Raw genomic sequence first — 23,239 nt, 5'->3', positions numbered from 1 at the left:
GTATGAAGCTGTGGAATAGAAAGGGATATGCAGAGCAGTGTGGCAAAGTTGGCTAGAGCAGGGCTGTACAAGCCAAGGGATTCAGTTAGGAACACACCTCTTATCTGTACATCGTGCCACAAGCCTTCCCTTGCATGGGGCTCTTGGCACTTGGTCTGTCCTTTCAAGCACTCCATACACAGAGTGTCTCACAGTGGGACACAAACAGTTCAAGGCATTTTCATGCATTCAGAAAAAAAGTGTCTTCATTTTGTTACTGTGGCTCTGAAAGGCTTTTCCAGCACCTTGCAGCCCTCTGACTCCTTGCTTCCATTTCAGCATGCTGCCTTTTACCACTGAGCTCCTCCAGAAACACAGCCTGCGTGGCATGGGGCCAGCCTCTGACCTCAGTGATACTAGCATAAATCTGGGATGTTACAGCCAACTGGTATGGAAGTACTCAGCTCTGAATGTACAGAAAGTATTCCCAGTCATAAAGGGGCTTATGATTTAGGTTAGTGAAACAGCAGATCAAAAGCGACTTCTGTGTGATAGGGATACTTGCAAATCTCTCTTGTGACAGTGTTTCTGCAACATCCACACTTTCCCTGTTACTACCAGAGTGAGCCATGAATTAATTCCAAGGAAGTACAAGAATGCACCAGAACTCAACTGATGCCAAGAATGAAAAAAACCCACCAGATTTTAGGTGGATTTGTCAACAGAAGGTAGACTGTTGTAATTTGCTGCAGTTGATGTTGAAGACAGTGATGCTGTCAGCTCCAAGAGAAGTAGGTTGTGTTGGCCTAGGGCACTTCTCAGATTGCTGAGAAACTCTTGGTGAGGCTGGATATGGATCAGAGGAGTGCTCAAGTTGAAAGCTTCTATGACAGTGTCTGGATAGGAAGTTTTGGAGACCTGGAGACAAGGCATTGTCTGTTTTGAGTGCACTTGACACAGAATGACCTTCCTTGAATGAAACCAAGCTGTAGACAAATAAGGTTTTTTGTGAGACTTGCAGCAAAATTCCTCTTTGCCCAGGGTCCCTTTTTTGCTGTAATTGAAGAAAATGAATTGATAATAAAGAGTGGGAAAAAGCATTGTGGTAGGAAAAGATTAGTGGAACCTCAGAGATGCAGAGCAGAGAGCAGGAAGAGCCTCAGCTCATTCCTACATTGGATCACATCCTTACTGTAATGCTTCCCAGGAAACTGGGGTAGAGCAGCATTGCTCAGACTTCTCAGGCTGAAGCCAAACATGTTATTTCAGAACAACTGAGAGGTCATGACCAAAATTTTGCAGCATATTGGTAGGCAAAGCAGAGAGAGAGAGCAGGACAAAAGCCCTGGAAGCCCTGAAGATCCTCCTCAGTAGAAACACTTCAGGAGCAATGCTAGGGCAATCCTTCCTGGGCAGTGCAGGCTAAAAGTATTTCCTGTGATGGGGCAGAAAAATATGGCCTGTGGTTGGTAGTTGACTCAGCTGATCTTCCCCATTCCTTCCAAGAACTCTGCACTAGGATGCTGTGATAGCAGGCAGGCACATTTTACGGGCAGTTCCCAGAGGTCAGGCAGAGCCTGCTTGGCTCAGCATAGACTCTCCTGCAACCTTACAGGGAGTGACATGGATCAGGAAGGTCCCAGGTCATCTCAGAGCAGTCCTGGGTGCATCTGAGGAGGTCTCTGGGGCAGGATGTGCCCGGTCATCCTATTCCTACCCTGACACACATATACTTGAATGTGAGAGAAACCATTTCTACACAGAGGTCAGCAGAGCTAGAACAGCAATGGGATCTGAGTTCTGACAGCCCTGCAGTCTGTTGGCTCTGGAGACAGCAGTAATGCATATATCTGGAGCTTTCCTCCAGACAAAGCAGGGAATATGTCTGAAGGGGTGGATATCCATCCCATTATCCAAGGAGAGCCCTGAGCCCCCAGCATTGTTTTCCTCTCTGCCTGGTAGCATCAGCAGCTGCTGGTTTGGAACAGCCTGCATGTTCTTGTGCGAGCCAGGGCAGCTGGAGGTGGATTTGTTTTCTGTTGATTTCATGGCAATGTTGCTGCTTCAGGCCACTGCCTTGGTGTGAGGAACAACAACATCCTAGGGGAGACACCCAGTGAACTGCTGACTGTTCCACGGCTGCCCAATCCGCATGCCCAGCGTGGGAAGCGGTCAGACCACCCTGATGGCATCAACAAAGCCATCATGTTTGCTGACATTTCAAGGGAACAGAGAAAGGAACAAAAGCTGGGAACAAAAGCTAGGAACAAAAGTCTTTGATGCAGTTTAGAGCTGCAGTTGGAAGATATGGGCCTGAATTGTAAATGGCAGATCCAAGTGCCTTTTTTGCTGAGGAGCGATTTTAAACCTCCGTCCAGGTCCCAAAGGTGGGGCTTGAGTCTGAATTCTGGGGAAATAAAATTATGCTGAAAACTGAGTTTGCTGTGAAATCAAAATGAAAGGTAAAAAAAAGGAAAACAATGGGTAGCTGAGGAGATGGAGGAAGTCAGTAGAGAAGGAATGCAAGAAGTATGGTATAACTGATATGTAAACAGACAGCATCTTTTCCAAGGAATTCAGGCCTCTCCCCACCCACCCCCCCCTCCCAACCTCCCTTCCCTGAAATGATCAGAAATATTGCAGTTTCTCCCTAGATGACCCCTTGGTAGTGTCTAGCTATTATTGTGGTATTCTGTTATGAGACAACCATTCAAGAGAAAAAAAAAAAAAAAAAAAAAAAAAAAAAAAAAAAAAAAAAAAAAAAAGAAAAGAATTATACAAGTGACACCAAGCCACAGAGCACAGGACCAGTTCCAAACATGGCCAGGCACAGGGCTACTGAAGTCTGGTCTTTTGGCACAAACTGACTTCTAGGATTTCTCTAACCATCTGATCAGTGAATGATCTCTGATTCAAATCTCCTGAGGTTTTAGCCTGTATCTTCAGGTTTAGGGTAGAAGTTTGGGTAAGGAGATTCTTTCTGGTTTGGTGGAAGTTTGGGGCAACTTGATCCTCCTCCAGAAAAACAAAACACATTTGTGTGAGATTTTCAGCTCAACTTTCTGCGTCGGTGATTCTGACAAACCAGTTGCAACCTTTGCATCGTTTACCAACTTCTGAGTTTTTGAAGGTAGGTTTCTATTTGCCAGGAGTTGAGATAGAAGAAAACTGGCTCTTAACCTTAGGTCTTCCACTATCTCAGTGTATGACTCAGGCTGCCAAATCATTTCTGTTTCTCTTGTTTGCACCTATGGGATGAGAATGATCCTTATCCTCTGTTAATTCATGACTCCTTGCCGAGGGCTTAGGTTTTGCTGACAGAAGCAAAGCACATTTTGTGAGACCATGCTGGGGTTTTATCCTCACAACGGGGACGTGACATACAAGCAAGATTTCAAATGAGGGGTTTTTGTGTCCTGAGGGTTGAAAAGCAAACCATAGGACGCTCACCTCCTTTTTTCTCATTCACTGACAAGAAACACATGCAATATTCTGGGCTTTGGCTTGCAAGGAGCAGTGCTGCCATCCTCAGAAGTGTACAGAGAGGAGCAAACATTAGACAGGCATTGATGATATCACTCAATGTCCATTAGAGTTGGTTACTGTTTTGCTCTGTACTGTACTCCATCTTCCCCTACCACAAGACTTCCGTTCATCCAGAATTGGAATAAAAAAAGAAGAAACTACCCCTAAATAAAAATTCTCCAAAAGGTTTAATTACATTAAAAATGATGATAAAGGAGTGAACATATTTCACCTTCTAGAAACAGTGCATTTGATGGTCGAAAAATGGAACAGAAGTCCGTGCATTCTGGTGAAACATTTTGATTTTGTGAAATGCACACTTTCCCACTGGAAAATCTTTCAGCTGGATGATTTTCAAGTGGCCTTTCTTCCCACATGCTTTAGTATCCAATTTAAACTCCAGCTGCTGGTTGTGGTTGTCCCTTGCTGTAGCGAGTGCTGGCACTTAGGCATTCCTTTAACACAGCAAACTCTTCCAGAGAATCATTCTGTGGCTTAAAAGGCATCACCTGATTATGGTACAGGAAGGCTGGCGAGATGTTTTTGTCCTTGTCTCAGCGGCCGGTGCAGAACCATTCTGTTCAGAGTGATCCCCTGGCGGATTTTGAATATCCGGGAAGCCTGCCTCTCACCCTCTCCTGGAGAGAGCAATTCTACATGATACTGTGTCTCAGTCTTAGGCGGTTTTCCCTGCTCTTTAATACCCCTTTCACATTTTCATTCTCTGGTAGCTTCAAGCCCTTGCTCCCGCAGAGGCAGCTGTGTCTCCCTCCATGTTACGCCTCCCCGGTGCAGACCGCTGCTTGTGTGCCTTCAGTTCTCTCCTGGTCATTGGGCCAGCTGTGCCTATTTCCCACCAGCCCTTTGTTCTTCCTTGCTGGTTAATCCCTGTAGGTCATTAGAGTTTCTGCTCCTTTTCTCTTCCTCCTCCCCATATGCCGCATGGTATCCTGTTTTCCTTGTAACTGTAGCCACACTGCAGGGCTGAAAGACTCAAGGATTTTTCCATTAATAATCCCCACGCCCTTTTCCTGGTCAGTACACTGCTTAAGAGGGATTGAGGTAATTCATTCACGAATAGCAGGCGGTACTTAGGGGGAGGAGAGCGACAGGAAGATGCGGGCTCGGTGGGGTCTGTTTCTCTTGTGTGACCCTTCATCCAAGGGCGGTTTTCCTCCCGGAGCAGCTCGTTGTCCCCCATCCCGGTGTGGTGGGTGAGCCCTGGCACGGGCTCTGGCTGTGGGGGACACACCATTCCGTGCTTGGGAATGTTTGCTCCAGTGTCAGAGCCGCACATTTCAGCAGCCCAGGCCAACTCCTGCTGCGAGAATGTCGGTGAGCTTTTCTCCTTCGCGTCTTCCACCCTCACCGGCCGTAAAGATGTTGCAATTGAACCTTGAGTAAGAATTTCTTCTGTTGAGGAAAACTAAGCCTCAGTTCACTGTCTTGCAGCTCTGCTGGCTCTGCCCGACACGGGGCCACATCTGCTGTTGACAATGGTTCCATACAGCTGGAATAATTTTGTCAGCCTCTGTGGCAATTTATGGACAGAAATTGGAAGTATAGTCCTTTGCTAAGTTACTACAGTGTCACAAAAAGGCCACAGATAGGAAAAAAAAAAAAAAGGCACATTACATCAATATATTTTATTGGCAAATACTTGTGACTCATCCCAGAGGACCATTAAGAGCAGTGGCTCTGGACAGTCTGCTAAGGGACATGTCCTGTTCTGGTTATTGCTATGCACCCCTTAGTGAACACCCTCCCCACCTGTTTGGTTACATGGTATGGATGTGGTATAGAAAATGCTGGGGGGCTCTACTTCCCCAGTCAAGGGAAACCCTTTCTTGCTGGGGTGCATGTCCGAAGGGGACCCAGCTCCTTGCTCTGTGAGGGAGGCCATGGGACTCCTGTGGCTGAAATCCTGTGAAGGGCAGGCAGCAATGTTGCCCTGACTGGCTGTGCTCCTTGCCCTCTGCTCTGCTGTGTGTCCCTGTAGCCACAGGCTCCATCCACAACTGTTTCTTACACTGTGCAGCAAACTGCAGATGTGCTGGTGGGAGATGGAACAAGCCCATCAGCTTCTCTAATGGGACAAATGCAAACCTTAAATACCATGGGGCTGAGGGAGGCCTGAAATGATATCTGGTTAGGTTACCTCTTCTCTGCTGTGGCAGTGGCACACACAATGGCAGTCTGTGGAGCTGAAGTGATTCAGCTTGGTGTCAGCTGTGTTCTGCACATTTGTCGCCCATTTTCTCCACTGTTGATGAAACAGTGCTGGCACTGGTAGTGATTCCTCCATTTGAGAGAATGAAAAAGAAGGCAATAGTCTGGTGTAAAGGTCTTGGCATTTCCTACAGCTTATGACAGCGCTGCTGGAACGCAGGGGCTGTGGCTGCAGCTATTCTATTGTGAGCTTACATTCCTTAGCAGTGGGAAATCAGCAGCTGTAATTGGTCTCTGATGTTCTCTGCTAATAAGTGATTTTCTCTTACTTGCAAATGCCAGCATCCCTAAGACATAACTGTATTGTTTTGACCTCTTATCTCTTCTCTCACCTCCTCATTGAGAGGGACCCCAGATGTTCTCCAAGACTACTTGGAAAAAAACCATCCACCTCTGCTCCTCCCCATTACATCCCTTTCTCCAGTACTATGTTTTTTTTGTTTTTTTTTTTTCTTTCATGGCCACTGTGTAGGAAAATGGTTCCTGCTAGTCCTCATGGAAAAGGACACAGATGTCGTCAGGAAGCCCATTTGCTTTGGGAGGAAGAGGGACCTGACATCAACAGGAAGAGCTGTGCAGCAGAGCTGCTCCTGCCTCTGAGAGAGGGGGGCCTTGAAAACAATGTCAGCTCGCAGTTTAGGACTGGGCAGCAGGAAACGCATGCACCCTGGTGTTTGCTGTGCAGAGGAAATGATAAGCACTACCTGGCCTGACATGGAGCAGAGATAGCACGGGGGAAAAAGAGGAGGGGAGGGGGAGCAGGAAAGTTGTTTTTCTTCATCCTGGTTCAGAGTCTGTCCTTTGCAAAATGGAAAACAAAATAAAGAGTGAAATATGGAATATATCAGGAATCTGTTGGAAACCAAGGAACACAATTGCCAAGTGATTAGATTGACTGTTTTAGTAACTGCTTGATACTGGGTCTTTTCCCGTTGTTAGCATGAGAATGACCCTCAGTTTGATAACCCTTGGCATGGGTCTTCATTGAGAAGAGAAGGGAGAGAGAGGCTTGTATCCCCTGTGGAACTGAGAAGATTTTTTTGTGCAGAAAAGACATGGGGACAGTGGGAGCAGAAGGACCTTGGGAGCACAAAGAAAAGTATTGTATAGATGGATATCTTTCCTGACATGTCCTTACTAGGTGAGGGGACAGAAGTAAGGAGATACCATCATGCTGAATATTTTATTCAGCTTTGTTTCTTTTCCTCTTTTACCAGTGTCTTTACACGCAACATTGTGCCTCCTTTCATCACTGACAATTTGACAGATTTAGTTTCTATTTCTGATGCCGTTACACCTCTGGCAGGCAGTTGCAGAGATACAGTCCCTGGAGTTTAGCCTTGGAGAACCATTCCTTGTGCTCTGGGTGCATCTCAGTAGTTGTGTGCTGACATCCTGAGGTGGAGGTGGACAGACACAAACAGCATGGCAGGAAACATTCTAAACAATCCTAGCCCAACATCAGCCTCTAGAAGGCTGGGAGGTTTTGTGACACCATCTGCAAATGTCATTCTGCCTCCTTTGCTGTCCTTGCTGATTCTCCCAGGCTCTGGAGAGGAGCAAACTGCCCTCTTGCAACATATGTGAGCACTGATGTGCCACAAGGCTGGCAGATGGAGCAGTGCTGTGCTCCCTGCTGTTTCTGAAAGAAGCCCTGAAGGAGCAGCACCACATCCAGATGTCTGAGCCAGGCTGCTCAGCAGCTTCTTCTTGAGCTCTTTACCCTCCCTGGTGTATGGAAAGGAAAAGAAGATCCCTGTGAACACGGCTATAAGATTACGCTTCAGAGTACTGTAGCCTCTGAAGATGAAAAAGTGTAGCCAATATGACCCATATCCCACGGGCTGCCCTTCTTAGCTAAACTATTGAGTGAAAGCAAGCCACTGAGGCTTGTGCTGGACTTGCTGATGCAGATATCCACACATGCTTGAGGAACAGCCCCCCCAGACCTTGGCTGTGAGTGCTTCACCCAGCAAAGCCTTCAGCAGCAACAAGCAGGGCAATGCTACAGTAAGCAAGAGCACCAGTATGTCAGGATGTATCCCCCAGACCTATGACACTGGCCTAGCATGACTTTCACATCGTTTGACTTTGTTAGGATTTGATTGACACCTTGTTAAAAGCCAGCTGTTTCTCTAAGAACAGTTTCCTGATAATGCACGTAAAACCTCACACATGCGCATACATACAAAAACAAATATAGTTACAGGTGTAAAAATACTTTCATATGTGTATATGTATGCAGACACATTTAGATGCTGATATATACATTTATTTATGTGTAGAATTATGTGTATCTGATCAGATTCTGCTTCTTCTGGCAGAATTTTCTCCATGTTTTTTGGATACAGAAACTGATCTCACAGACTGTTGTGATCATATACCCTGGGCATTACTTAGGATGGGTAGAACAGCACCTTGTTTCATCAGAAAAATATCAGCAATTCAAGTTACCCACGGCTTAATCCTCTTCAAATAAAGGCTGACCTGTTTTCAGCCTCCTCTGAGGAGGGTTGGGGGGAGCATCTCTAGGTGACCTTACTGCCAGCAGAAGTCTTAGTTCTCCACTTTTTGTTGAAACTTACACCATCATTTTGTGCCCCTGTAAAGCTGGTGAAAATGTTTCTATCATTCATGTATCTCCTTTGCTTTTGCATGTCACAGTAAAAGGTAAGAGGGAGTAGAACAAATTGATTTTATTTTTTTTGTGGAAGATACTATTGAGTCCAATGGGATTTTTTCTATGAGTGTGTTTCTTTGGGTCAGGCCCAGGCAACCTGGCAATGAAAACACTCAGTCTAAATATATGCTCAGCAACTGAGCAAAGATGGAATGGATTTGGTGCTGCTTGGCTACAAATCATAATGACTGATTATTGCTAGTGCCTGTGCATGTTTGTTTTCAATCAGATTGACATCATAAAACCTTTTTTACTTTTTCGCAAAAGTCTGTTTGCATTTGCCTTTCACTTCTCATTTGCAGCCATTACGGGTTTGCATTTGGGCTCTTCATCTGTCTGCCTGTGATATGTAATGATCCTCAGCGATTTTTCCTGCTCTTTACCCTAAGTTGTTGACTGTCTGTAAAACAGCCCATTTGGAATAACCTCTGGAAACTGCTGTACCACTCTTGACTAGGAGAGTCCTAGAGGCAAGATCAGTGAGAGGCCTGAGAGCAAGAACATTGCTGCATAACCTAGTGTCAGTCTGCATCACTCCATAAGTGTGACAGAGGGCAAAAGGAAAAGAAGGGAGAAGATATAAATAAGTGCTGTGAGATTCAACCATGCCATTTTTCTTCCACATGAGAGCTTGGTCCAGGACCAGCTTCTCTGTTACGTTATACTTTGCTACTGAATGATAATCTGGGCTCTCAGTGGGGTGATGGGCCCCTGTTGTTCCTTTCGCACACCTGAGCTCATTGGCACTGCCATCCTGAGTTCACTGGAACAGCTGGATGTGTGCGTTAAAGCTTGGGAGTGGCTGTCATGTATGCTTGTGAATGTATGGCAAGCTTGGAAGGAGAACAGTGCTGGTGGGCCTCCATCCACTCCTTGCACATTTGCAGGGACAACAGAAATTTCCTGGAGAAGAACTGCAGAGCAGCCCACTTTGCTGCAGCATGGGTCATGAGATAACAACCCATTTTTTTTTGCTTCATCCTGTCTCTTCCTCAGCCTTCCAGTAGCATTTATTTGGTAATTAATTGCTTGGTCACCACCATGCCATCTCTACAAAAGTGAAGTAAGCATCTGTCGAGCAGGGAGAGATCATTGCAGAGCAGCACAGAAACTGCAGGCAGATTCCATGTCCTCTAGAGATTGCTACAGATTTCAGTGTAGGGAGCTGGTGTTTGTGAGGGGCACAGCACAAAGGACTTCAAAACTTTAACTAGTTGCTGGTATTTTTCAAGTGCACATCAAGACCTAAGCACTCAGAATTTCCTTCTAACAGCCCCAAAAGTCTACCTTAGAGAGAAAAACCTAGAATCCCTATGACCTGGCACACTGGGGTCTAAGTTGAAAAGGACTAAGGGACAAACTAACACTGACAGCCAGGTAGGGAGCATTGATCCCATTGAATTCCTGCTCTCCTAATTCTGGGGTCCTAAGAATCCTGTGCAGGTATCTCAAAGTATCAAGGGAGATTTTGGTTTCTACACCCTTATAACAATCAAGAAGCATGTGTTAAAGCTTACAAGTTGCCTCCAGAGTAATTTTGGGACTGTAAGAAAATGAACAGGTGGCAGGTCCAGGTAAAAGACGGAGACTGTACTTGTTTTTTAACTTTCTTCTGAAGCTCTTGCAAATGAAAACATGTAGATCAAAATCTGGTGAGAGGAGGAAGAAACTTATGAAATCCATATAATTTTGTTGCTTTGCTGCCAGAAATTAAGTGGTTTAGCATGGCTTATTTTGGATTCTGTGCTGAAGAGGAAAGCAGCAGAAGAAAGGAAAGCGTGATACAGAAAACATGCCATAACATTGTTTTTTGATCTGGCTGAAGGACAATAGGCTCTCAAGAGACTTCAGATGAAGCCTACATTACTGGCTTTCCATCCTATCACCCAACACTTACCTGGGCTCTTCCTTGGCAGGCTTCTTCTCCCAGCTCCCTTAAGCTGCGGCAGCATTGCCCCAGTTCTGCACTGCATCAGCTGGTGCAGCTTTTTGGATTTGTTAGTGGTTTTAGTACATGTCACCAGAATCAAGGTCAATGGCAGAATTCCTGTCTTACAGCTTGCTTATCATCCCAGTGTCTAGGCATTTACCAAGACAGAGGTCAATTCATTACATGCAGCTTCAAAACTATTCTGATATGTCCTATACTTACACTTGAGTCCATTTCCAGACACAGCATGAATTGTCCAGTTACTCCTATCTTCAGAATTATTTATCCCAATTGCTTATGCTGTGGCAAAAAAATGCTGTACAATATCCACCCTAATCTGCTGTAGATCAGGGCTGTTAGGATTTGAATGGTTAGCTGAGGACATGCACAGCTCATTGATCTCAGGTACATGCAGTACCTGAGCCACTGTTTTCTGAGGTGGTTGTACCACAGCCATAAAAGTTAGGAGTGGAGATATCCTGTTCTGTTATCTGGTCTTTTTTTTTTTTTTTTCCCCAGGAAATTGTCAGCAGGATGTTTTCCTAACAAAACTATTCTAGTATTTAGTGCAACCTCTTTCAGAAGTGCCTGCATGACAGAATTTGCCAGCTATGTCAAGGTGAAGTCAAATTTCAGAGGGGCACAGTGACCTCCGGGGCCGAGAGTCAGCACTCAGTGTCTGCTTTGGCAGTGCTTTCTCTTAGGCTTTCTTTGATGTGTGCTGCCTATGAGCTGGCCAGGTCTGCCACAGGCTTTTTTATTCCTGCTTCAAACATCACAGTTGTCAGATCTGCTTGGGAAAATCAGGTGTTCCTACATGTCTTTTTTAGATATGTTAGATGTAAGCTGGGTATAATATCCATGGGGAAAAAAAAGCCATCCTTGATGGTGGTACCATTGACTTCACTCAAACTCACAGCTGAGCCTGCAAGATGTGTTGAAATGCATGTGCTTGAAGTCAGAAGGCCACCTCCCAAACAGCACTCAGTGTTTCCACTTCCCACGCAGGCCATGGAGGGTGATGGCTTGCAGCATCTGACAGATTTGAGATCTGTTTTTCCTACATTTTTGCCCACCAAGTCACAACTGTGCACAGGGCGGTGCTTTCATCGCAGGGAATGGCACTGTTGTGATAACCTTTGTGACATTGCAGGGGCATTTCCCACAGAAGCAGAGGGGAACGCATACACAAAGTGTGCGACTTACACAGTGAATCATTTGTGCTGTCCATGTGGACGGGATCACCTCGGTGCCGACCATTCATCCTTTTAAACTGTGTTTATGGCAGCTAGGGGAGAAAAGCCAAGGTGAATTGTAACAAGCTGTTTTGGTTTTAAGCCTGTTTGGTGCTGTTTCCCTGTCTCATTCTGTTTAAATTCAGAGGGTGTGTGTGTATGGAGGGGTTGTGGCAGCTTAGCCATAGCTAACAGCCAAATTCAACACTGGAATCTGGGAGTAAGACAGGTGGCGTTTTTTTTTTTTGTTTTTTTTTTTTTTTTTTTTTTTTTTTTTTTTTTTTTTTTTTTTGTTTTTTGTTTTTTTTTTTTTTTTTTTAATTCTATGAAATGAATTTATCATTTATGTAGAATTTATGAAACCATGCACTTTCCCAGCTCTGCCGACTTCATCTCTGTGCAGGAGAGACTCCCTGCATGGATTTTGGATGCTGTGGTCCCTTCTATCCCTGCCTACTGCTGACAAGGAGACAGTGGAAGGCAAAGGAAATGCTACGTGGTGGGAAGGCAGGATTTATCATCAGCTGCCACTGGTTAGGGCTATGCACTGGGAGAAAATCTGGTGTCCTGGCTGGTGTGCTGCACCAGAGCTCTGGTGAGCTGCAGGGAGGAGAGCACAGTTTGATCTGCTTTTGAATCTGTTTCTCAACAAACCTTATGCCTAGTGAAAATCAGGCAATGTCAGCAAAAAAGAAAAAAAAGTAGTGAATCAGCTCTGTAACTCGTGATTTACAGTAGAAAGTCGGGAAATGCAAAAAAACATATCAGAGATACTGATGATCAAGTATGTTGCCATTTGTACAACATTGTTCCTTTCCTGTGATTAGGAGGCCAACTGACTATATTTGTTCCTTCTTTTTGTTATTTTTTGGTACAAAATAACAGCTCTTGCTTAGTACAGACTGAAACACTTTTTAAAAAGTAAATATTGCCTATTTTAGCCATTTAGATTGAAACAGGAGACTTTTGACCTTTATTGTCATGGTATTGACATAGCATGATAGGAAGCATGTGCTGCTATTGAGGGTAATTGAAGACAATTTAAAAAGTACTAATGTATAACAAAACCCAAATGATGAAATAAAAATGCCTACAACTTTTTTCTTTTTATGGTGCAGGATTTATTTTGGGGAGAAATTAAAAAAAATTCCAAACTATTTCCTGCAAGTCAAAAATCAAAAAGGTGATGTTCCAGATGAAATGAAAGATTTGCAATTATCCTTCCAATGGCTGAACTAAAACGAAAATAAAATTAGAGAGGACATGAAACCTCCATGATGTGGCAAAAACCAACCACCAAGGAGGCCCTGAGCATCTCTGTCACCAGTGCTTATCCTTACAAGGAGTAGTCTGAGAAAATAACAGAAGGATAATGTAACAAATTAAGCCTGCTGCTGTTCAGTTCAGTGCAGTGTACCCTGAACACATGGCCCAGTCCAGGTTAGTTAACTTACTGTCGAGCTGGGCACTATTTACACTGACTGCTTAGGGTGTCTGACTTAGCAACCTCTTCCTGGGATCCCTCTGTAGCCCATGGAGACTCAGAGTTTCTTCTGAAAGGTGGCACTGAAAGTCACAGGAAATTGCCTGCATCTCCTGCTGGACCAGAATCTTCCTTGCTCTTTCCTGGTTTGGTGGGAGGCCAGGAGGCCATCCTCCCACTGGTCACTTTGGATAGGGTCACTCCTTCTTTTCTTAGTGATCTGTCCTGCTTGGGCTGCTTGGGGATTTAAATAGGGACATGCTTAAAGGTCTCTGCAGATTAGATCCAAAATGCTCAGTCCAGTGCCAGATGAAGCCTTTGTCAGGCAGGCAAAGAATGGGCACCTTTCTTGGTGGTGGGGAGGTTTGGTGGGTGGGAAGGGCCAGAGAAGGCAGAGCCAGCAATGCTAAGAGGCAGGAATTTCAGTGAGCATTGCTGTCACTGGAATCTGTGGGGGATCAGGAGGACGACATGGTGCCTGACCCAGCCAGAGTAGCAGACACGTGTAAAGGAGGTGGCACAAGCTGTTGTCTTGGAAGGGACCCTGGTGAAGGTGCATGTCTGTGTACACTGAACTCAGAGGTGATACCTAGTGAGAGTGGAACGAGTTACTGTGACTGCCCTTCTGGTTTATTTTTGTCTAGGGGAAGAGAAGTATTGTCTTTTGTGTGCAGTATGTTTATAACTCAATTTCCCTTCTGACTGATGCCTTGCTCCATGGTCTCTTGTCCTCCTCCATCTGGTTTCTATTGTAGTTTTAAATGAGGACAGTTTGGCCGTCTGGCAGAACAAGAGGGGTCTGTGTGACACCAGCTGCCCCTTCCAGCTTCTAAGCCTTCTAAGCTTCCAGCACAGTTTTAATTATAGGAGTGTCAAGATTGGACTCCCTCCCCCACCTCCTCTCTGTGCTTGCACGTACAGCCCCTGCTGCAAATCCCCATCCAGGTCTGATCTTCCTTTGGGAGAGACCCAGCCCTGTGATTTACATGCCCTGTAACTCTGACAGAGACCTGTTGTAAAGCACATGCTGTACCTTCCTGCATTCAGGGCTGATCCCAGCCTCAGTTCATCAGGAGCCATATCTGAAATAATCCTACCGGCTCAAAAACTCCTCGAAGTTGGAGAGAGCCGTTCAGTGCTGCTCTAACCTCACCAGCCCCAAAAGCCCAAAAGGCTAAGCTTCATAGGAGATCAGAGCTGCTCAGGAATGCCAGAGCTACAGGTCCTGCTCAAAGAAAACATTTATTATGCTCCAGTTCCATATGAGTGCTGCATTTAGGGGCTTGATTTGCAGGAAGTCAGTGTAGTCCCTTCTCCTCCAGGGATCTGAGGTCAAAGTCTGTAATTTTCAGTTGCAAGTGAAAAGTGTCCTATGTGGACTTTTTTTTTGACATCACAAAACTGCCACAAATTTTTGCATAACTGACTGTTTCTCTTCCTATGAGCCAAAAACCTGGTATGGCAGGAAATCTTGTACATGTTGAGTGAAGGGCACTGACAGAGGTATGTGAAAAGCCCAGAGTTGGAAAAGCAAGGAAAAGTGCTGGGCTGCAGTAAGACATGCTGGCAGAGCTCAGTGCATATTGTCCATTTGCAATTTATAGGTTGCCTCTGCTGTGGAGTTTTCACCCACTTTTAAAAATGGGTTGAATTTTATACCTTTGCTACAGATTGTTCCCCTCAGGCCCCTGTTTTTCGCTTACCAATCCTCAACAGACACATCTAGCCTTCTCTTCTTCTGTATAGGGGGTTTGCTTACCTGCCTGAGGCCTCTTGACCTAATTTACTCCAAGAAAACTTAGAACTCAGCCAAAAAAATTGTGTGTTTTAATAGGTCTTACTTTCAAGAGGTCAAATTAGTCACAACAAACATCAGTATCTGCATTTTTAGTTGCTTTTCTTATTCTTAACACTGAGGTCTTAAAAAGTATCTAATAAAGGATGCTTTGTGCATGGCCCCCCTTTTTTGGCAGCCAGGCACCATCATATGAGGCTTGTCTCCATGAAAGACTGTTAACCTTTAGACAAACCTTGTCATGTGGCTATTGTGATCAAATATGTTTTCTGTTCAATTAATTCTTCTTTTTTCAGGTTGCATGGAGTTCAATGGTTTTTATTTTCTCACCCAAATAGATCCGAGGTGGACATGTATCTGCTTGACTTTCATTTTTGCTGGTTGTATGTCATTTACTCCAAGACCCCTGCCAAGAAGGAAATTTTAATATGCCACGTATGCATAGCTTCTACCATAAAGATGTTAAAGCCCGATTTTCCAGAAATGGAGATGAGGCCTGAAGTAATTTTTCTTTCCTTTTTTTTGATTTTTTAACATTCTCATCATCATATGATCTGAGTTCCCTACTGCAGTTCCAGATAATCAGGACTTACTCAGAGCTACGAAGGTCCTCTTTTTTGGATGTGTCACTTGGACTTTTCTTGGAAGGATATTAAGGGAACTTCGTACTACTTTTTTTTTGCTCTGTCTCCTTCCACGCCATTTAGCCCACATAGGAAGTAGATGTTGCATGCACTGAAAGGAATGCTTCCCAGGTTCTTTCCTTTCTGGAAGGCTCTGATGTGCCCTCTCCTCCAGAGTCTTTAAGGAGAGAGTACCATAACTCTGTGACTGTTGTGGACAAAGCTTTAACTCTGTAGACTTCACCTATTCTCTTTGCAATTTCATCATTTCATAAACACTGTTGTAGGTTTAGGGTCTCTGCCATGAGCTCCATGCAACAACTTGAGGGTCTTGAAAATCAGCACAAGGGCTTTGAGTGTGACACAACATGACCAATGTACCCATGTTATGAGTGCCTGCTCAAAAAACCCATAAAGTCAATTTTTCCCTGTTGTTTTGGAGAAGCTCCTTTGGCTGAGAAGAATTTGTCTGTTTGGACCGTTCAGGCTTCCAAGTAATCACTGCGGCTTTGTGTACTCATGTGTTTGGGTTGGCCAAAAGACAAGAGAAGGGACACACAAAAGGACTTCTTCTTTGCTTCCCTCAGCAAGTCAGGAGGCAAAAGGGCAGCTCTTTTCTGACTGACTGGCTCAGTAGTCGAGTGTCACTGAGGTGGGTGCAGAGTTGGAGACCTTCTCACCAGGGCCTGTGTCCTGCAGTGCTTGGCAGGGACAGGTCCACCCATGAGCTGGCTCTGGCCTCAGTGGCTCTCATGAGAAATAATAAAATAATGAAAATTGATAATTTACTAACTGTTTTTGTTCAGGCTATCATTGGAGTGCTGTCTTTGGACACCATCTGATGAAGCACCCGTTAATATGTCATTATAGTCCTGAACTTTGAGCAGAAGAACTCAGGGAAGGTCCAGCCAGAGGCATTGTCTCCAGGGTGTCACAAAGATGCAGTAACTGCTATGGCCTAGCTTTCCAGTCATATCTATGGCTTAGCTGGTTTTCCTCCATACAGCTTTTGAAATGTGCATTGTAGCAGAGTCAGCATTACAGCAGAGAACTTTTGACTTGTGCATTTACTGACTTTTCTGCCTATGGCTGTGTGAAGCAACGCATTAAATACACAGTAGTTTCTAGCACCTAATAAGGAAGGGCTTTCTTACTGTTATTGTTATAGCTTGGGTTGTTATAGTACTGGGGACAGGGAGGCTTGATCTGACCAAGAGAATGGGGGGTTCTTATACCTATATAATGAGGAAAAAATAAACATATACTTTGGGTCCAAGTCTAGATGTAAATGTTGTGCCTTAGGCTCCTCTCAGCTTTAAGACTGGTTAAGTCTTTGTCTAGTTATGCTGATCGAGTTCTTTTGAAGCTGATGTCAGGTTTTGTCAGTGTGCAGATCTAGTCAATATTTGAACTTTATACCCCCTCAGTGGGATTTATGAGCACTAAACTGTGGGTATGTAGGCTTATATGGAAGTGTGAATGCTTCTCTGATTTTTATCCAAGCCAATGAGACCCTTTGGCACAATTCAGCGAGGCTGGAGCTCTATACTGGGGAGGGTGGAGGTTCCCAGGACCTCATGCTTTACCACATGCTTTCAATTAGAATGAAAGAGCTTCTTTTATTTTATTTTGGAAGGAAAAGGAAGAGAGGGAAACCCTACCTTTCTTTCTGCTATGTTACTGTGACTTCGGGGTCAGTCATTGTCACATGTCAATGAGCGTTGCATGGCATAACCACAGCATATCCTCACGATCACTTCACAGGGGTTATTTTTGATTTGCCCTGTGTTTCTCTCATTCCTGTACCTTTCCCTGCATCCAAAGAGAGCCTCAGCTGTTTTTTTATGGAACTGTCTCCTCTGTGGTGACTTGTGTGAGCTGTCAGTGTATATTCATTGGGCATCCTACTTTGCTTTCCTCTTGTAGTCCCTTACGTGCTGAAGAGCTGTGCGGAGTTCATTGAGACTCATGGCATCGTGGATGGGATCTACCGGCTCTCAGGAGTGACATCCAACATTCAGAAATTGAGGTAAGGGCAATGTTTGGGACAGTCAGAGAGATTCAGGGACATTACTCGGTGCCTTTTTGGTGTTAGTCCCTCAGGTACAGACTGTGGCCAACACAGAGCTCCACACTGATCCAAAAGATAAACTGTCTTTGAAGTCGGTAGCAGGAGAAGACAACATTTTAGGGATTAGCCCAAAAAACCCCTGTATCTCCCTCTGCATATATTAGTGGGAAGGGCATGGAGGGTCTCAGCACAAACGCTGAGTTGCTCTCTCTCACTCTGGGACAAAGCAATCTCTTTAAATCAGTTTGAGGTCAAATCCCTGTGTTAGGGATAATGGAGACTAACTGAAATCTCAGGGGCTGAACTTGGGACACAATCTGGGCCAGCAGAAACATCTCTGCTTTCCCATTTGTTTTTCTCTAGCTGTAAATGAGTACTTAGGGTGGAGTACTGGCTACAGCTCTTGTTCACCCATATTGTTATGTTTCCATATTGTTTCAGACAAGAGTTTGTTTCTGACCAATGCCCAGATCTGACAAGGGAAGTTTACCTCCAGGACATCCATTGTGTGGGGTCACTCTGCAAGCTGTACTTCAGGGAACTGCCCAACCCTCTCCTCACTTATGAGCTCTACAAGAAATTCACGGTGAGACCCTTGGCTGTTCTTGATCTTCTCCAGCAGTGTGGATGTGCTGCAGATTCCTCCATGACAGTTGTTTGGGATTCACTCCAATGTCCTGGCTTCTGGTGCATCTATCCATATAAACACTTCTCAGTACTCTTCCCTTCTCATTTCGTGTTGGCTCTCTTTCCCTGTCCTTGTTTCTTTTCACCATTTCGTGTTTATTTCTCTCAGTTTGTCTGCCGTTTCCTCCCCTTCATCTTGCTCATTTTTTCACTGCATTGCTTTCCTGCTGCCTCTTTTTCTCCCCACTGTGCACCTCCTCCCAGCACTGCTAATTCTCTTTCTTTTCCTCGTTACTGCCCATCATTGAGAGTCTTCTGGGTCACCTGGGCTTGTGATCATAATTACAGGGGTGTGGTTTCCTCGTCCCTGTCCCTCCAACTGTCCCTGACACCTGCATAAACTGATTGCCCAGCCCATATGTAAAGCATCAACTTTCCTGCATCTGTCACATTTTTCATACTGTTTGTAGGACCGCAGATGAGGATACTGGTTGTGCCAGATACGGCATATCAGGTCCATCATGATCACATTATAAATACAAATGGCAGAGGAAAGTGGCAACTGGCCAAGCAGAAATCTTTAACTTTGTTTAAAGAGATTACAATTCAAAGAGCAGTTACTTGATTCTGGAAAACAGCCATAGATTATACGTGGATACAGTTGGAGCTTAGGAGCAGACTGCGGGGGAGCAGAAATATAAGACCACAAAGCCTGAATTTTTAAGAGACTTGGCTAATTCTGATGACAGATAATATTTTATTAAAAGGTGGCACAGCAAGCTGTGCTTGTTACTAAAGCTGACTGTTTCCTAGCACTCTAAATCTGCTTTCAGTTTTTTATGACACCAACGAATTTACATCCCATCACTGAGGCTGAAGGTATGCACTTTCAGCTAAAAGAATTCACCAACTTCTTAAGATAACTGGTGTGGGGGATGGGAAAGATTGTTTTCCCAGTGTTAGAAACATCCGTCCTTTGTTAAGAATTTCTGTCATCCTACTCTTTCCCATTTGCTGGGAGGAGGAGGCGACAGCCATTGCCAAAAATGGCAGAAGTTGCAGAGAAGATGTTGCTGCGAAATCAGGTGTTGCTGTCTGGGTTGCTTCTATCCCAAATCAAGCACTTCCAAGTGGCACAGGAGGCACTGGGAGAGATCCACGGGGTCCTCACGAGGTGGCTTTATCCAAAGACTCCCTGTTGCCTGCTCTGGGAACGGACATCAGTGCAAGGGGTGCCTGCTGTGGGGCAAAGCCAGATGGGACCAGCCCAGCAGGAACTTGCTGTAAGGAGTCAGGTAGTTGTTAGGGACACGGCTCTGCTGGGGATCGTGGGGCGGGGAGCAGCTCACTGGGCTGCCTGACAGACGTGCAGTAATGCTAGGTGTCTTGCTGTTCCAATGCCAAATTTTAAGTAAGATTGGTCTTTGTTTCAAGGTGATGTATAGTCACATCTTCAGGGAAAATCCTGAGCAGATTTGAAAAATTGACCCGTGTCCTCAGGATATAAGGATTCTGAGGATATGGGGTAGGATTGCTGGAGACAGTCTGGATGAATAGAATCTTGAAAATATAAGGTATCATTCAACCATTCACTGTAACTGATGAGTCTCATTCTTGTTGGAGCTATTTGGCTGGTGTCTTCCTGGCTATCACTACTGATTTATGAAAGAAAAAATGCTCTAAAGGAAACATTAAGATTTAGATGGAAACTTTTTTTAGGAAAGAATGTTTGCTGAAAAGTAAAGTTTTTGGGATGATGACTTGCAGATTTTCAGTTGATACATTTGCTAAGTAGCTTTATTCAAAAACAAAAGGGAAAACATTTCTATAACTGAGTGTTTCTTTTACGAGTACTCTCTAAAGGAAGTGTTTCAACATTACATCAACACATCTAACTTACATAAAATGTCTTTTAGAAAAGGGTTAAATAGTTCCAAATTTAAATTATAATTTCTGTAACTAATGACTGAGTGTCATGCTTTTGGTCAGTCTTGAACAGTTGTTTTCTAAAATCTTATGCCAGCTTCCCAAAATGTTATCACTTTTGGTTGACCTAAAAGACTTTTTTTTAATTTCTGGCTTTTCAGCTTTTCCACGTAGCCACAAAATCCATTATTCATGTAAGCCTGCTCAGTAGGGATTTCTAATTGGTAACCCAGCTGACAGGAAACACAGTCAGATACCAGGAGGAAAGAAAGAAAAAAGACCGATTCCCCAAGGAGCAGAAAACCCACTAGGAGCGTGTGTGTGCGTGGGGTGTCTGAACAGGGAACAGTGGCAGCTGTACCTCAGCAGAGGAGTGCTGGTAGGAATAAAGAGCACTTGCCAATCCCAGCCAGAGCTGTCTCTGAGTTGGGATAGGCTGCACTTTGAGTCACCACAGTGATTCAGAGATTTCTGCCTAAGGAAAGTCAAATTCTTAATGACTAGGGAGCGGTCGGCCTTTTGGTCATCACAGTGTCAAGTTCGCAGGTGTAACATCCTGGTCATGACCTCACTGGCTATAAATTTTTGCCAGATGATTGCCATCTTGTATCCTAGTGATGGATGGCTGTTTCTCAGGACAGATAAGTTGACTGTGCTTGGCTTGTTCTAGCCTGGGCATAGAGGGACCAAGTACTCCCTCAGAGCAAATCAGCTCTAGGAGGCCGAGCTTACCTTCACTCTCTGGACTTTATTCCACTTGTTAACCAGGGCTCATGAATTGTGCACTCCCAGAATCACTAGTGGAGTTAAAGAGAATCTTAAATGGCATAAATTCATACCATAATGAACAGATATGCAGTAAATGGAATTACTGGTTCTTGAATTCTGTATTCTGCTGCTGTAATCTGCAGTTTTGGAGGGCTCCTCAGGTTTCAAAAGCACAGCTCAGACATGTGGCTCAGAGGACTGAACGGGTCATGACCTCAGAGAAGCTAGTATTCATTTGCTGTCTAATCATTAGGTCTTTGAGACCTGGAAGGTTGAATATGGGAATGAAAATGTGCACCGAGGGAGAAAATATTGTGTACAATCTAGTTGAAATCTAATGGTGCTTTAGGTGCACCAGTTAAAGTTTTTATTTCTCTGTCTTCATCTTTGGGCGAGGCTATTCAACTGGAAACATTGTATTAAGATTACAAGAACTCTTATACTTTAGATTTCTAGGCTTTTTTTTTTTTTTCTCTTTCTTTTTAAGGAGCCATAGCCATGTGTAAAATCACTAGAAGGAGTTAACCTGCATTCAATTTAATTTGGACAAACCAAATACATGTGCATGTCATATATGACTAGTGAGCTCACCTGTTTTGATCTGCCATCACTTCTCTGGCCTGGACACTGGCAATTCTTGGTCAGCTGATGGCTGTGGATGAGAAGTGATCTGCAGGGAAAAGGGCAGTGACAAACCCAGCAGTGATGGCATCATCAAGAAGATTGGTCTCTAGCTGTGGCTGGTAATTTCAGGTTCACAATGTTTAGGCAACAGGCTTGGGAAGGGTTGTTTCCTTCCTTGCCTTCCCTGGCAGTGCTGACATCTGTCTGGAGGCAGGGCTGGTGCTGGCAGTGTGGGTCACAGCATCGTCCTTTGAACTCGCTCCAAGCTCCAGTGGCAGTCGGGAGGGTAGGAGGAGGTTCCCAGACAGTCATGCACTGTTTGAACTGGCTGCTGGCTTGTCCTCCCCCAGCGCAAATACTGAAAGGGAATAGCTGAACAGATGAATACCAATGCAGTGAACTCCCAGGAATGCTGACAAAAGCTTCTCATGGCTCTCTGAGCTCTTGGTCTGTAGAGATTTGCCCAAGATTGAGATGTATAACCTTGATTCTGTCTAACCATGAGTATAAGAATTTATTAATCTGCTGGGCAAGGATTCTGCTAAGGCTTCTTCCATCATGAAAGATGCAAACCCACACAAACAATCCTCTCAGCTATGTTCTTATGACAGTCAAAATATTGCTTATTTTGAAGATTATGGAACATGTATATCCAAGGTGTTTTAATAACACAGAGCTTGAAAAACACATTTTATTTTTAACAGGTTTTTTGGGGGGGATGGCATTGCTTTTTCCATTATTTTCACTTCTCTTTTGCCTCTCTTTCTATTTTACCCATCACTACCCAAGTTAAAAAATTGGTAAAGAACCAAAAAAATACTTCACAAAAAGCAAAGCAAAACAAACCAATACAAGCCCAGGTCCCCCCTGTAATTTGTAATTGGAGGCCTAAGTCCTTGAATGCCTCTCTACCATAAATACCGACCAGCATGTCTGAACAGCTGGGCATGGTGTTCTGAGACAGGGAATAGCAGTGCAGGAAATCCCTCCTGTGCTGGGGACACAAAGAAACTTCTTCCTGTAGCTTTGTAGGGTGACAAGAGAGCATTCCCTCTGAGACAGGGTGTCTTGTGTGACCCTTCTTATCACCCTTCTTAGCCCTCTTGCTTTTCCCCTGAGTCCATAGCCAGGGTGTACTGTTTCCTTGTATCCCTGCAGGAAGCAGTGTCACGCTTCCCTGAGGATGAGCAGCTGGCACGAATTCAAAATGTCATCCAGGAGCTCCCACCATCTCATTACAGGTAAGACTGTGTCCACAGAGGTGCTGAGGATCAGCATGGTGACCTCACCTTTGTCAGGGAATATTGCCTGAAATAGCTCTGGGATTCATTTCCAGCAATCAATTTACAAAAGCTGACTCACCACTTCCAAATCTGGCAACAATTTATTTGGCATTTAAATATCATTGAACAAACCTTTGTTAGAGACAGCACAAGGTCTCCCTGCTGCAGTTGCACCATCCTCCTTCCCTGAGCATGACCGCTGTGGCACCCTTGGGCAGTGTCCTGGGTGTGGTAAGGGGATGATCTGCTGGAGGGGCTTGAGCAAGAGCTAAGAGCTTAGCCTTTACAGAGTCCCATTCCCTCTTCCACCCATCTCCTGCCTTCTGCCTTCATGCTAAGGATAGTTCAGTTCGTACCTCACCCTTGGCCACGCCAGAGCACAGCTGTTCAGGTGTTCATTGCCATCCCATGCAAATGCTGGTGCTGTGTCTCCTCTGGCCCGTGGGCTCTGTTGTGCAGAC

At 44.6% G+C, this 23,239-nt stretch overlaps 1 protein-coding gene across 1 annotated transcript in view; it reads left to right on the top strand.

Moving 5' to 3' along the window:
- The window catches only part of ARHGAP31 (Rho GTPase activating protein 31), a 60,584-nt gene that overhangs the window by 19,088 nt on the left and 18,257 nt on the right, over positions 1–23,239 (top strand). Inside the window, exons 2-4 of the mRNA XM_066340985.1 lie at positions 17,406–17,508; positions 17,992–18,136; positions 22,654–22,736. Coding sequence (XP_066197082.1) covers positions 17,406–17,508; positions 17,992–18,136; positions 22,654–22,736 — 331 coding nt within the window. The remainder of the gene's footprint in view (positions 1–17,405; positions 17,509–17,991; positions 18,137–22,653; positions 22,737–23,239) is intronic.

This window comes from Sylvia atricapilla, chromosome 2 (genome assembly GCF_009819655.1).
Source record: "Sylvia atricapilla isolate bSylAtr1 chromosome 2, bSylAtr1.pri, whole genome shotgun sequence".
Lineage (NCBI taxonomy): Eukaryota > Metazoa > Chordata > Aves > Passeriformes > Sylviidae > Sylvia > Sylvia atricapilla.
Note: the sequence above shows the minus strand (reverse complement) of the source record. Positions and strands in the feature narration are given on the sequence as shown.